Source organism: Camelus ferus, chromosome 6 (assembly GCF_009834535.1).
Source record: "Camelus ferus isolate YT-003-E chromosome 6, BCGSAC_Cfer_1.0, whole genome shotgun sequence".
In the NCBI taxonomy this organism is placed as follows: Eukaryota; Metazoa; Chordata; class Mammalia; order Artiodactyla; family Camelidae; genus Camelus; species Camelus ferus.
In genome coordinates this window covers 7,745,748-7,761,131 of record NC_045701.1, presented here as the reverse complement: position 1 = coordinate 7,761,131, position 15,384 = coordinate 7,745,748, and the positions used below count along the sequence as shown (strand labels likewise).

At 34.7% G+C, this 15,384-nt stretch overlaps 1 protein-coding gene across 6 annotated transcripts in view; it reads right to left on the bottom strand.

The window, feature by feature from the left end:
* ICE2 (interactor of little elongation complex ELL subunit 2) overlaps positions 1-15,384 on the bottom strand; it is a 61,586-nt gene that overhangs the window by 14,027 nt on the left and 32,175 nt on the right. For all 6 annotated transcript variants that reach the window (XM_032481057.1, XM_006182343.3, XM_032481058.1 and 3 more), the window contains 2 exons: positions 14,849-15,024; positions 10,249-10,378 (listed from right to left, as the gene is read on the bottom strand). In XM_032481057.1, coding sequence (XP_032336948.1) covers positions 10,249-10,378; positions 14,849-15,024 — 306 coding nt within the window. The remainder of the gene's footprint in view (positions 1-10,248; positions 10,379-14,848; positions 15,025-15,384) is intronic.

Genomic DNA, 15,384 nt, shown 5'->3' with positions numbered 1-15,384 from the left:
TATATTTAACACCACACACCAATTACACAAAGTTTTTGCTGAAATTCTACTAAGAATGTCCACCCTCCCTGGTGTTAGTCAATTTTTTATATGAACTTAAGGTAGGGACTGCACTCCTATCCTAGAGGCTCTTTGGGAGATTCTAAAAGAAAAGTATTTTCAAATCTGGTTCTAAGCCATGAGAGTACACAGATACATGAGGGTTTTTGGTTTTGTTTTAAATAAGCAACATCTTTCCTTTTTGGCAACAAAATCATATGTAAAATATCCCTGAGGATGCTATACAGCACAGCTCTAGGGGTGGCCATTCACATGGAACGGACTGAGCACAATGTCTCCCTGGCCATGTGCAATGTGAAGGCAAGGAGAACACTTTCCATTTTACATGTCACAGGACTCCATGACAACATTCACGAGAGAGGACCACCTGTCGATACATATAGTCAATACCAGGAATGCTTAATTTTTTTAGAGAAAAATTAAATAAGAGTATTTTCTTCTTGTATCCCATTGTAAAAAGAATAACATATATAGATTCAGTGGTTTGTTTTCTGTCATTTCCCTTCTCCTTGCCTTTTCTGTTCCTTCAACCAATTATCCAAGCCAACTTCGCTCATTCTAAAAATACTCACTGAGTGCCTCCATGTTCTAGATATTGTTCTAGGTGCTTGGGATGTATCAATAAACAGAAGAGACAAAGGCAATATATATCATGAGTAATTAAATTACATAATTTGTTAGTGGTGACTCAAAAAGGGATTGGGAATATATTTGGAAACAATAACCCAAGGAAGAAAGAAAACCAGAGATGTGAGCCTGGCCCTTGGGGCTGCTCCTGTCTTAATTAAGAGTGCCTGTTAATCTGGAAAAAGCGACTGAGAGACTAAGAAATGTACCAGAGCTTTCGATATCCTCTCAGGATTAGAGGAACAAAAACTGGAGTTCAGGGTCTATGAAGTAGATAAACACTAACATTCTAAGTTGGGGCCCTGGTTTGGTGATTCTCTAAAAGGACTCATAGCCTCAGCATACAGTTGTAGTCATGGATGAGATTTATTATTGCAAAAGGATACAAGCTAAAGAAGAATCAGCAAAAAGAAAAGAAGTGTGGGTGAAGTTCAGAGGACAATTTTCAAAAGTCCTCTCCTTAGTTTCTATTTGGGATGATGAAAAGGCTCTGGAAATGGACAGTGATGACGGCTGCACAACACTGCGAATGTACTTAATACTAAATTGTACACTAAAAAATGTACAGTAAATTATACACTGAATTGGTTAAAATGGTATATTTTATATTACGTATGTTTTATTAAAGCAGTCCTTTCCCACTGGAGTCACACAAGATGCACTTAATTTCTCCAGCAATTTTTTTTTTAAATACCAGAGAAACCTACTGGAGGAGACTCAGTACTCAAGGTTTTTATTGGGGGCTCATTATGTAGGCACTCTCTGCCTAACACACACCAAAATTTCAGACTCTCAGAAGGAAAGCAGGTGTTCAGAGTGAGCCATATTGTTTGCAAACAGTGTAGGCACAATGAGCCATCCTATCAGCTACAGGAAGTCTGTATCAGTGTAGAACACCATTTAGTATCCAAGTTCCCAGAAACCAGCAGAGAGCTAGCCTTGCAAGCAGGCTTTTCCAAAGACTGGCAATGTCAGACCATGAAAGGTAACGTCCAGCAATAAGTGGGAAGTAAACTGGCCTTTCTGCAGTCCAAAGTCAAGCTTCGAATCAGCTAAATCCCTGTAACTGGATTACAGCAAATCAGGATTGCTAGTGTGGTCAAAAGTAATCCTGTCTAGAGGAAGAAAACATTTTAACTCTCACATCATCTCTATAATTTCTCATATATAATATCGAGTCCTTGATAAGGAAGATTCTGGCATATGATAAAAAAAAAGTGGACTGTAAAAGAACAACCTGTTGTGGAATGAATGGTGTCCCCATACAAAGATATGTCAGAGCTCTAATCCCACTAACTCAGAATGTGAATTTCCTTGGAAAGAAGATTGTTGCTGATGTAATTAGTTATGATGAGGTCACAGTTGAGTAGGATGGACCCTTAACTCACTATGAATGGCGTCCTTATAGGAAGACAAGAGAGACAGGAAAATGATGCAAGTGACGACAGAGGCAGAGATGAGAGTGATGCATCTATAAGACAAGGATGCCAACGACTGCTGGCAAAACACTGGAAGGTAAAAGAGGCAAGAAAGGATTCCCTCTCACAGGTTTCAGAAGGAGTATGGCCTTGTGACACCTTCACCTCAATTTCTAGCCTACAGAACTGTGAAACAGTAAGTTTCTGTTGTTTTAAGCCACCCGATTTGTGGTGCTTTTTATGGCAGCCCTATGAAACTAATACACAAAAAATAACAGAAAAGACCCACAAAGGATCTAGGTAACAAGGGTATTAGATAAAGACTTTAAAATAATTTTGCCTAATATACTTCAGACACAATCGAGAATTTCTGTAGAAGATTATACTGTATAAAAAAGAACCAAATGGAAAATCTGGAGCCAAAAAATACAATAGCTAAAATTAAAGACTCAGGTGATGAATGAAATAGTATATTAGGAACAGCTAAAGAAAACATTAGTAAACTAGAAGAAAATATAGTCATGCAGGAAGAGTCAAAAGGAAGATACAGAAGAGAAAGTAAGGGACATTACGGACATGGTAAAATGTAACATAATACAACAGAAACCCCAGAGAAGGAAGAGAGAGAATGGGGAAGAAGTGATGTTTGGTGAGACAATGACTGAGAATTCCCCCAAACTGTCAAAGGTCATCAAATTACATACTAAGGAGTAATATGTTACAATATGAACAACATGTAAAAAGGATATTTACAAAGAAAACCTAATCTAGGCACATTGTAGAAAAATTGTTGAAAGGAAGAGAGAAAATTTAAAGTCTGCCAAAGAAAAGACACATATCTTTCAAAGGAGCACAAATAAGATCAATAGCTGACTTCAACAGACACAAAAGAAGCCAGGAAACAATGAATTACTTTTCCTACAAAAATTAAAGTGAAATAAAAAAATTTTTTTTTCAAATGAATAAAAACTGGGAGGCTTTGTCACTAGCAGAGCTGTAATAAATACTAAAGAGTATTGTTCATGCAGAGGAATATTATACTGTAGTTGACCCATGAACAAGGGTGTGAACCATGCCAGGTCCACTTATACGCATTCCCCGCCCCCCCAGTAAATACAGTACTACACAATCTATGATTGGTTGAATCCATGGATGCAGAACTGTGGATACAGAGGGCCAACCATGGGACTTGAGCACCCTGGGATCAGTACCCCACAGATACTGAGGGAAAACTGTACAAGGAATTACGACTGCACAGGGGGTTGGCACCCCTGACCTCTGTGTTGTTCAAGGGTCAACTGTAGTTAGAATCTTAGAGATGCAAGAAGAAAAGCATTACAAAGGTTAAATATATGGCTAAGTGTAAATGAATATTAAATGTATACACTGATTATAATGTATATAAAAATAAGATAGTATTGTCTGAGAAGAGGCTAGAATACACCAATAATTAATGGTGAAAATCAAAAATGCATGTTATAATTACTTGAGTAGCAGTGTCCAACTGAACTTTTTTGTGATAATGAAAATATCTGCAGTGTCCAGTTCAGTAACCAGATGTGGCTTCTGAGCACTTGATATATGGCTGGATGACTGAGGAACTGAATTTTGAATTTTACTTAATTTTAATTTTAATAAATTTACACTTCAATAGTCACCTGTGGCTAGTATCTACTGTATTAGACAACACAGCTCTAAAATCATCATCAAGAGACTAGTATAAGAGCACATAATTATGTTAACATATAACTATCCTATTAATAAAAGGAAAACAATGGAATAAAAATATTCAATTCATAAGAAGGCACTAAGAGGAAAAAAAAGTCCCTGAACAGACAAGTCAAATAGAAAACATAAAAAATTGGTAGACAGAAACCCAAATTTTTTGGTAATGTGTAATAATTACTATAGTTACTACAGACATTAAAAGATCATAGGAGGTTATTATGAAGATCTTTATGCCATTAATTTTGAAAATTTAAGAAAAATAAACAAATTTCTTAAAAAAGCACATGTGCACACACACCAGTTACTAAAATCGATTCAAGAAATTAATTATCTGAGTGGTTCTAAAACTAATTTAAAAATTGAATTGATAATTAGGACATTCTCAAAAAGAAACTCTAGATCTACATGCTTCTCTGGTCAATTTAACCAAACACTGAAGTAAGAAATAACACCAATAAAAATTCTACCAGATAACAGAAAAAGAGGAAACAGATCCCAACCCACTTTATGACATAAACTTAGCCTTAATACCAATAGCTCACAAGGAAAATTATAGGCCATTCTCACTCATAAACACAGATGGCAAAATAAGTATTAACAAACTACATCTACCAACATACAAAAAGAGTTATATATCACGACCAAGCTGTATAAATGGTAGGGACATGGGGTGGGTTAACATTTTAAAATTAATTAATATGATTCATAACATTAGTAGAAGAGAAGAGAAATGTTATAACATCATAACAATAAATGCAGAGAAAATATCTGATAGGTAGTTTTTATTGAAGAAAAACAAGCTGATGAAATTTACTTTACCAAATAGTAAAACATTTTATAAAGCTGAAGTAATTAAGACAGTTAATGGTTTAGCTACGGTAATTACTTAATTACTCTAGCTAGAGTAATTAAAACGGGAACTGTCTCAAGGATAGAGAAACAGAGGGTCCAGAATTACCACATATATAATTTATAACACAAGTAACACTGGAGAATAGCAAAGGATGGTCTCTTCAGTAAATGGTGCTGAAAACTGGGAAAAAAACCAAAACAAAACTTGATATTCCATGCAAAAATAAATACCACAAGAACTGTGTATCTAGAAATTAAAAAATAAAAAAGAAAATAAGGCTTCTAAAAGATAATCTGTGATAATATCTTCATGATTTTGCTGTAGGGAAGATTTCTTAAACAGGGCAAATGAATCATTAACCATAAAGGAAATGGCTGTTGGTCTATATCAAGTTCAAAAGACACCATTAAGAGACTGAAAAGGCAAGGCAGAGAGTAGAAGAAAAATATTTGTAACATTTAAAACTAACAAAGAACTACCAAACAAAAATTTGCCAACAGAAAAAGAAGTTTGAACAGGCAATTCACAAAAGCAAACATCCAAATAATTATTAATCAATGAAAGTGTCCAACTTCCTAAATAACCAAGGAAAGGCAAATTAAAACATTAATGAGATATTATCAATACCTACCTACCAGCATGGATAAAATTAAATAAACTGATAAGGCCAAGTATGGACAAGGCTGTGGAGAAACTGCAACCCTCACATACTGCTAATGTAAATGTAAAGCGACACAACCACTTGGGGAAACTTTCTAGAATTCTCTACTGAAGATGAATGTATGCTTAAGTTATGACCCCGTAATTCCACTCCTAGGTATACACACAACAGCAATGTGTACACACTGCACTAACAGACATTTACAAGATGTTCATAGTTGTATTAACATGGAAACAACCCCAGCAGGCTCCAAAAGTTAAGTGGATTAATAAATTGTGATATATTCTTATAAAGGAGTATGTCAAAAACAATAAAAATGAATTACTGCTATACACAAAATGGATAAATTTCAAAACCTATGTTAGTAAAAGAAGGCATAAACAAAACAGTACTACTTTAGGATTTAACTTGTATAGAGCTGACAAAAACAGAACGATTACACTGGAAGCCAGTATAGAGGTGACCACTGCAGGAGAGGAAAAAGGCTAAGACTGGGAAGTGTCACAAGGGGAGTCCTCCTGGGCACTGGTAGTTTTCAACACCTTGATCTGGCTGCTAGTTAAGAGGTGCTGGTTTGTTATACTTCCTTGAACTGTAAAGTATATTTATAATTTTTTCACTTTTCTAAATGTATATTAGTATACTTAAAAAGCTAAAAATCAAAGGGAAAAACATATCAAAACAAAGGTATATTTTACAACTGACAGTGTCTTAGGACTGAAGGAGCACCACATAAACATTTTAAAAAATTATGTATAAGTATACAGACGTTATCAGGTTTTTGAAGTCTCCTTTAATTAATTAATTTATTTTAAAATTTTGGGGGGTTAATTCAGTTTTTTAATTTACTGGCTCTTTTAATGGAGGTACTGGGGAATGAACCCAGGACCTTGTACATGCTAAGCATGTACTCCACCACTGAGTTATACCCTCCCCACTACCCCAACTAGTCTTCTTTTAATTTTTGGTTAAGAAATTCTTTCTTATTCTGGTATCATAAAGATTATTTTCATATTTTCATCTTTTTCTCAGTACAAAAATATACACAGTATTACTTCATTGTCTTTAGGTACCTATTTTCATTAAGGAGAAGTCTACTTTTAGGGCAATACATTATGTAATCATTGTAATAAAAAGGATTTGTGTATACAGTCCCCGAGGTAGACTGAACAAAATTTTATTATGGCCACTACATACAGATGAAAAAGCTGAGGTCTAGAGAACTTAAATGATTTTACCCAAGGTAAAAGAACTTTAAAATATGAAGTGCTCATACACTTATCTTTTGACTCCCAAAGTCAGCTTGCTTTCTACATTCCATTATAGTGGAATCAGAAAAAATATGGATATAAATTCTGGATTTCCCACAAATTGTGTAATCTTGAGCAATAATCTCTCTTAGCCTCAGTTTCCTCCTCTGTAAAACAAAGATAAACATCATCTATTCTACAGAATAGTAAGGATTAGTAATAATGAATATATAGTCCTTGACCCTCAGTACATACTTCATAAGTGAGTTAGAGTATTACTGAATTATTTTATAACATACACAAATACGTAAATATAAGTGTGTGTGTGTATATATGTGTGTGTGTGTGTATATATATATATGTACATTTAATAGCTTCTAAGGATGATTTTGGAGCATTTCAAATGTATTATATAATTTGATTTGAGTAGTACGTACATAAAGAACAAAAAGGAGAGAAAAACAACAAAACAAAACCTCCGGCAATATGCTAAGAGCTGTATCTTGGGAGCCTGGAGGAGGCGAAGCTAGGAGGACTGGAGTAGCAAGGGAAGGGAGACCGACACACAGAAGATCAAACAACAAAACGTTTGAAAAGAAACACATTACTGCTTTTAAGTTCATACTGTAACTCATAATAAGTGAAATATCATACAGGTAAAAATAATTTTCAATTAGCCAGTTATTTAGATGTCAAAGGGCAGTAATAAACACTTCTGAAGCCAGATGTCCTAAGATGCCCTATAAAATATAAATATCTTGACCATCTGTAGACAGGTGCTCTCCTTTAAAACTAAAACCACTAACTCTACATGATGTTAGACAGAACTTTAAAAAAGAGACTAAGTAATGAGTCACACATACTACCTTACAGTCACATCTGATACGTAACTTGTTTTAACTATACTCAGTCACCCCAGACACTATGACAAACTGTAGCTTTCTGTTTTTATCCTATTTCCAGAAAGTAACTATAATAAAAACTTATTTAGGAGTCCTTTCTCCTACACTCCCTTCCTGTTGCAACATTTTTCTTAAGTTGAAAGAGTAATATAACAACATTTAAAATAAACCTCAAAACTCATAAATGCTTTTAAAATAGCATTTCAAAACATATTTACTCCTGCACAAAAAGACAAAAAAAAACCCTCAAAGACACCCAAACAAAGAAAACACAACCATATTACAATACAACATAAGTTTCTAAACAAACAGGTGTCTAAGATACAAAATACACCATCCCATTACATTAAAATGAATGGGTTATCAGTGGATAGGATTTACTGACGATAAAAGTTACATCGTGCAATGATTACTTAGGACTTTAAAGAATACAGGAGTTCCCACATGCTCACAAGGTGATACGTTCCAAGACCCTGCAGTGAATGCCTGAAACTGAGGATAGTACCAAACTCTACATATACTGCTTTTTCCTGTACATACCTACCTATGATAAAGTTTAATGTATAAATTAGGCTCAGTAAGAGATGATCAACAACAATAATACAACAGAACAATTTTAACAATATACTATAACAAAAGTTTTCTGAATGTGGTCTCTTTCTCTCGAAATATTTTTAAAATGTAATGCCTTTTCTATCTTCACTAAGTACTCATAACCTGTGCAGGCTGAGGAGTGACAGCAAAACAAGCACGGATTTATTTTTCCTTGTTCACAATTTCACAGACAGGAGGTTTGTTCTGACCACAGATCTTAGCAACCTCAGCACATGAATTGTTTTCTTTCCTTTTATTTAGTTGAGAACTTTCACTTTTTTACTTAAAGGAAGCCATTTGTGGCTTCTCTTTGGCATACCTAAATTGCCAGCATCTTACACTCTTGCACTTCGGGGCCATTAATAAGTAAAATAAGAGTTACTTGAACACAAGCACTGCGATACCTCGACCATAGATCCGGTACTGAGACGGCTAGTAAGTGACTGATGGGCAGGATACGCTGGACAAAGGGATGGTCCATGCCTTAGGCACTATACAGAATGGCATGCAATTTAAAATTTATGAATCGTTTATTTCCAGAATTTTCTATTTCATGTTTTCGGACCATGGTTGACTGAGGGGTAACAAGCTGCTGGAGAACAAAACTGCACTTAAGTGGGGAGACTACTGTACTTTTGATAAAGTAAGGCATATTGATGATGATAGCTTTATCTGTTAAACATTAAAAAAAAACTATAAATGTTTTAGTCAGGACTATCTATTCTGACAGTACTTTAAAAAAAGATTTCAACGGTAAGTTTTTCTTTGGTCCTTAACTAAAATTGATGTGGCTGGCAACAGCCTGCTAGTAGCTTACATGAAGACTGTTGGTGCATTTCATTGCAACAGGTCTTTTTGAAGGAACGCTGAAATTGTGGTCACTGGCTGAGAACTATGACAACAAACTTCCAGCATTATGTATGAAGGGGGAGGAGGAGGCTAGCGCATCACCAAGTAGTGCATTTAGCCACTTCCTTAAGTAGGGCCAAGCAGAGAAAGTATATCAAAGATCTTATTAACACTCTTATAAGATATGAAGAGAAAACGCTGATTAGCTAAAATATGGAAAAAAATTTCACGTGGTAACCTTTATCGATTAAGCAAGAAAAACACACATATAACATTTATTGTGTAACAGAAATTATGCTAAGCACTGCAAGAATGTAAAGTTTCATCAGACTCTGACATTAAACTAGTTTTGTCTAAGGGGAAAAGAGGATAGACTTAAAAAAGAACAATAAACTAGAAAGCAACAAGTCATAAAAAAGACAATACACTGAGAAATCCAGGGAAGGAAATGACATCGTGGAGGGGCATCCTGAGATGCCTGGCATGGATTAGGATGTATGGGATGAACTGAGAAGTACAGGATTAGGCATTCCAATGGAACGAAACAGTATCCATACTGATCAGCCAGTAACCCTTCACGTGAAGGATGTTAACTGTACATGAACCCAGCCAACACAAAGTAAGTCCCTGCCTAACTATCCCCTCAAAACAAAACAAAAACAAACTCAAAAAAATTTCATCAAGGTATTTGAGATTTAAAAAAACAATGTCATTATAATTTTAAGAAAATTTCAAAATACATTGAAACCAATTAAATAGTACTTTTTAAAAAAGCTTGTTAGAGGAAATGAATTCGGCCAATAGCCTAAGTGAGTCTGAAAGAGGACCCCAAGCTTTGGACAACATTGCACTACCAGTGAACACTCTGATTTCAGCCTAGTGAGACCATGAACATAGGACCCAGATACTTATTCGTGAACTCCTGACCCATGGAAATGTGAGATAATAAATGTATGTTGTGTTCAGCTGTTACCAAAAAAAAAATAAAAGCTTGTTAGAAAACATACATATATTTTTAGTTAGTTACACTGTTAAATAAACTAAGTATTTTAAGAAAAGAATGATTACAGTGATGTTCATGTACAATTAATAAGGGAATAAGAGGGAAATTAAAACATTTGATAATCACTGCTCCCACCCTGTCATTTAACACTGGAGTAGGAATGGTGTTTTAATGGAAAGACATGTTAATACAATCAGAAAACTGAAAATAAAAAGTACGGAACGGAAATACTTATACATAAATTGAATTGTATGTATATACAAGGGAATTAAAAAGGAGAGCAAAGCCTCTTGTATAACTTACCAACATAAAATGAGCAGTTGGAATGCAATAAACTTTCAGTCCACAGGCGACAAAGTTCACCTTCCGTCAGAGCTTCAACTCCGTAGCAACCTTGATACTCCACTTTCGGTAGCACATAAACTGGAAATTGCTGCAATTCAAGGTTATACTTTTAGAAAGCTCCATTAATTTACCATGAACAGCAAATACATTTGCCTATATAATTTTGCCCCTTTCAGAATGCTTTCAGGCAATTTTACTTCACCCTTTGGGATTCAGACAGAGAGAGGGATAGAACTCTTCGTAGAAGTGGACAAGAAGTGGGTAAACTGGAGGTCTTGAACCGACAGCCTCCCTCACCCCCAACGAAAATCAACATACCTCCCTACACATGCACATATTCCATATCTGTCACGGAATGTGACTACTGACAGAATCCTTGGAACAGAACCTGGGACACATAATTAGCTAAAGGTTAAAAGCTAGAAGCTGGGAAGCCAAGACTAACATATACTAATAATTCTCAAGACGATAAAAAAGGTAAGAATTTTTGGTCTCTTTAAAGCATTAGTCACACTGTCTCGGGCTTATATACTCTGAGCAGCTTGTTTTCAATCCTTGAGTGTATGAGCACTAATATCTACACTAACATCGGTGAATGTCGCTACTTTCATTAATATGAAGGCTTTATTCCAGACACTAAGTACTTGGCAAGTCATCCATTTAGAGCTTGCTGGTCAGGACACAAACGAGATTTAGGAAAACGACGGTACCCATTACCAGTCTAAAGGAAACGTCAGGAAACGCACGTTGTGAAATAATATAATGCTAGTCGTGTTCACCGTGCTCATGCTACCTCATTTCTGTCACGTAAAATTCTACCCTTAACAGCAGTCTCTTCATTTCCACACATGATTTTTGGAACTTAAAGTGATATGGCTAGTTATTACTTCTGAAATTATACCAAGCTATCACCATTTTTATACTTGAAAATATCTCATAAATGTTTCAGAATTCCTGATTTTCACAAAGTGGTACTTTAAGTGGGCTTGGCATAATGGTGGTGATTAAAAACACTCCAAACCCAGTAAAATTCCTGTTAACAATAACTTTGGTTCATTATTATCTTTGAATGTTGTAAGACTCTAAAGCAGTGCTTCTTAAATTTCAATACGCATATGAGTAACCTGATGATTTTGTTAAAATGCAAAATCTAAGGTGAAAATGGAGGCTTTGCATTTTTAACAAGCTGTTGTTCCAGGGGCCAAACTTTTGAGTAGTAAGTTCCCTACAGTGTCTTCTTAATTAAAAAAAAAAAAAAATTATGATTAGTATTATTTTATTGTAAAAGCATTTAACTGTATAATAATTTTTCAGCAACTGGTAATCTGCACTTATGGTTTCTTATAGTTGCAAACAGAAGCCAGATATAAAGAAATGAAGGCCCAGAGGGTTGAGATATCTGCTCAAGAGCACACAGCCAGTTTACAGCAGAGTTGGAAAAAGAATAATACATAAAAAAAATCCCCTTTTGGATCATGAATAGGTAATGGAATTCTAGATTTCTTTTCAAATTAAAAAATATCACTCTTTCTGAAGAAACTACTCTAGGGGATTTTCTTTGATAATACTGCTATATCTACAAAACGAAGTCCTGAATCTAGTATTAATTTCTGTACGTATTCTACTGCCATCTCCAGGAAGCCAATGGAAAGAAAAATCTGAATGTTTTATTTTAGTATTGCAAAATTAAAGTGAAATTTTAAGTACAAAGTTTTCAAATTATAAAAATTAAATTTACATTTCCTTTATCCCTTGATTGGTAGCTCCTTTTCTCCCTAAGTGAAACTTTGTCATGGTTCTCTGTCTTCCAATTTTTCACATAAGCCTTTCAAACTTTTACATACATTCCCAAATAGATACTTCATAGCTAGTATCCTGTCATTAATCCCAATAGGTATATTCTGTTCTTTCCTAATACTCAAGAATTGTCAGGATCCTTTTTTCTGGCCCTAGAATGGCAATATAAACTTTAAAATAACTGGATCTGAATTTTTGACCCACTTTAGAATATAGCTCTTAGGAAATCTGATTGAGACAGACAATGAAATAATGTTAAATCATTCAAAGGTACTTGGTCTGGATTTCATAATTATATGTAGAACAGGAAGTTGCAGTTCCAACTTGTGGTCCAAATTAGCCCTCTTTATTTCATTCCAGCATTTGAAATTGGCTGCTGTTTTAGGTTCTCCTCTATCCTGCAGCTCTTACTAAGCAGAATTTTGGTGAGGAAGGATAAATGATACTGGAAACTAAAATCTCAACTGTGATAACACAGGATGGAAGAACCAAAAGAAAAAAACTGATAAGGTTCTTGGACAACAGGGGTTGAAAAGTCTTCTGAGTATTTTAAAACTTTATCTAAACAAGTCGATTTTGAAGTAGGAAACATTAATGAAGATGCATTCTTACCTAATTAGAGTTTAAACAGTGCTGCTTTAAAATTTCTCAACTAGTGCCTCAACTTCCCTTCCTTAACAACATGGTCCTCTCTTCTTACCCCAGTTTTCCTCATTTATTCAATACCTATTTATTAAGTTCCTATGGAATAAAAAATTGGGAGAAACAGATAAATAGGAGATGATTCCAAAGGGAATACATTCTACTAGGGAATTTAAACCATGTGTACTAAACTATTACACATACTGACAGGTACAATATGATAAGCATTCACTGAGAATTTTAAAATTTTACTCTGGGATTAACACAACTGGAAAGATAAGGCTCCTGTTCAGCTATTCTTTGGGACTTGACTATTCTGATATTTTGATGAAGAATGAATTCTCTCCTGTAAGGTTTTGTCTTAACATTTACTTCATTAATTTCACTTTAGTCAAGTGAATGACCATGTTCTTAACAGTTTGTCTTTTTTAAGAATTAAATCAGTGTCCAAAATATCCCTAGGTTATTCTCACTTAAGAGATCCTGGCCATCAATAGTTTCTAAGTGCTATAAGCTGGTAGATCAATACAGAGTGGTATGGGCTCAAAGGGTAGAATGTAAAAGAAATGAGTTTAGCGCCCAAATAAATCAGATACCAAGTAAGAAATAATGAAATAAAATTCTGAAAATATAATCCATAGCACTGACACTATATGTATTCAAGATGTTCATGTGTTCATGCTATGACCATTAAATTCATCACAGTTAAATATAGATAAGACTGGAAAAATTAGCAAATAAAGTAAAATCTTTTACTACAAGGAGTATTTGTATTTATCTAGAAGGAGACTAATATCAGACCCATAGTATTTTATCATTCCTTGAGGTTCTCTTACAAAAAAACACTCCCCCATACATTTAATTCAAAACTATTTAGTTTCCAAAATTCCAAGTCTAAATCAATGATGAAAACCAAATTATGAGAATTAGAAACTTAAAATTTTATTAACAATCTTCCTTTTAAGGATAAAAGTGCCATCAAGGCAAAGATCCACTAAGTGCGTTGGATTCTGGTGGACAAAGTATACATCCTTGACCCTCATGGACTGGCTTTAGCATTTTTTCATGACAGACTCTCCCTCTGCTGCTATTGGCAGCTAAGAAAGGTAGGTACTTCTTTTTCTTTTCTTTTCTTTTCTGTTATACCTTAATATGATCAGGCAAAGTCAGGAAGTTGACCCACAAGGGTCAATGCTGGAACATCACTGTTCTTGATTCACCTGTTCCCTGGCCAAAAACACACTGACGTTCTAAAGTGGTCACTGAGGATTCTTGTTGGGTGGTAGGTCAAACAGCAAGAAACAGAGATATCAAAACAGAAAGGAAGGAAGGAAGAAGAGAAGGAAGAAAAAGAAGGAAAGAAGGAAGGGAGGGAGGAAAGAAGGGTATGCTATGACAAATGTACGTAACAGAAAAAATTCTCTTAAGAAAAAATTAAAGGAGAGATTTGGCACTATTTCTTGTGCAATCAATTATACCACAAAAGTTCCTCTTTATTAACCAGAATTCAGTGGTTACACACACATAAAAAAATCAAACTAATTCAAACTAATCTGAAAAAGAACTTCAAATATCAAACAGAAAACTGCTCAAAGAACCAATCACTCAAATTGTGGCAAAAACTTTTTTAACTGAGAAAAACATTTATATCAAATCCCAAAAGAAACAACAGGGGAAAATGAAAGGAAGACACTTGGTCTTCCAACAATCCTGAGAAGACATTTCAAATGTGCATGAAAGCCCACCTTTTAAAACTTGAACTTGTAAAATAACTCAAGAAAATTCTCAAAGAAAGAAAGAAAGAAAGGGGCTAGTATGTCATAATGGAAATCCAAATTCACAGAGAAAGCGGGAATATGTGTGCCAATCTAGGTCAAATCTACAATGGCGACTTTTTCACATAGTTTATATATTCCATGCAAGAATGTCACCAGTACTAATGACTGTTATGTTTAAGTAAACACTCTCCCTTATTGAAAGTGTTTTCAGTATTTTATGTGGAAAACCTACTGTAAGAGTAACCAACAGTTTAAAACTAAACTTCATAACAACGGCATGTGAATATTTGCTAATTATCTCTTTATGCTATTACATCCTAACTCCCCAAGTAACTACTTACTCTTCTGATTTTCTTCCGTTTTTTGGAACGTGGTCTGGTCTCTATCCTCTGGACACTGCATCGCACAAGTAGCAACAGGTCTTGCAGGCTGAACAGCTTGTAAACAAAATTTCCATCCTGAGGAGCCACATATTCCGATGTATCTTCAACATAGTCCTGAAGTTCATATGGCAATCCTTTAAAAATAATTATATTTCTCATTTTTATTTTAAAATACATTAGCCCTTTATCCATCATAATTCAAGATAAAACAATTCAACTATCAGCTTTCTATTTCCTCTGAGTTGACCATCACATTAGTACCGTTTCTGTTTACTTTTACTGGAACTCCAGCAAGAGCTAAAATCAAAGCTTTATTTAAGGCTCTCTTTCTTTTAACTACTGCTTTCACTTACCCTAGGCAAAGTATAAACTAGTGAGACAGCAGATGAAGTGAGAAGAAAAAAAAGCTTTAAAAAGTAGTGTTATTCATAATCCTGGCAGAGCTGAGCTGCAGCTTTGTATTTATTTCACAAAATGAAAAAGTACAAAACTGT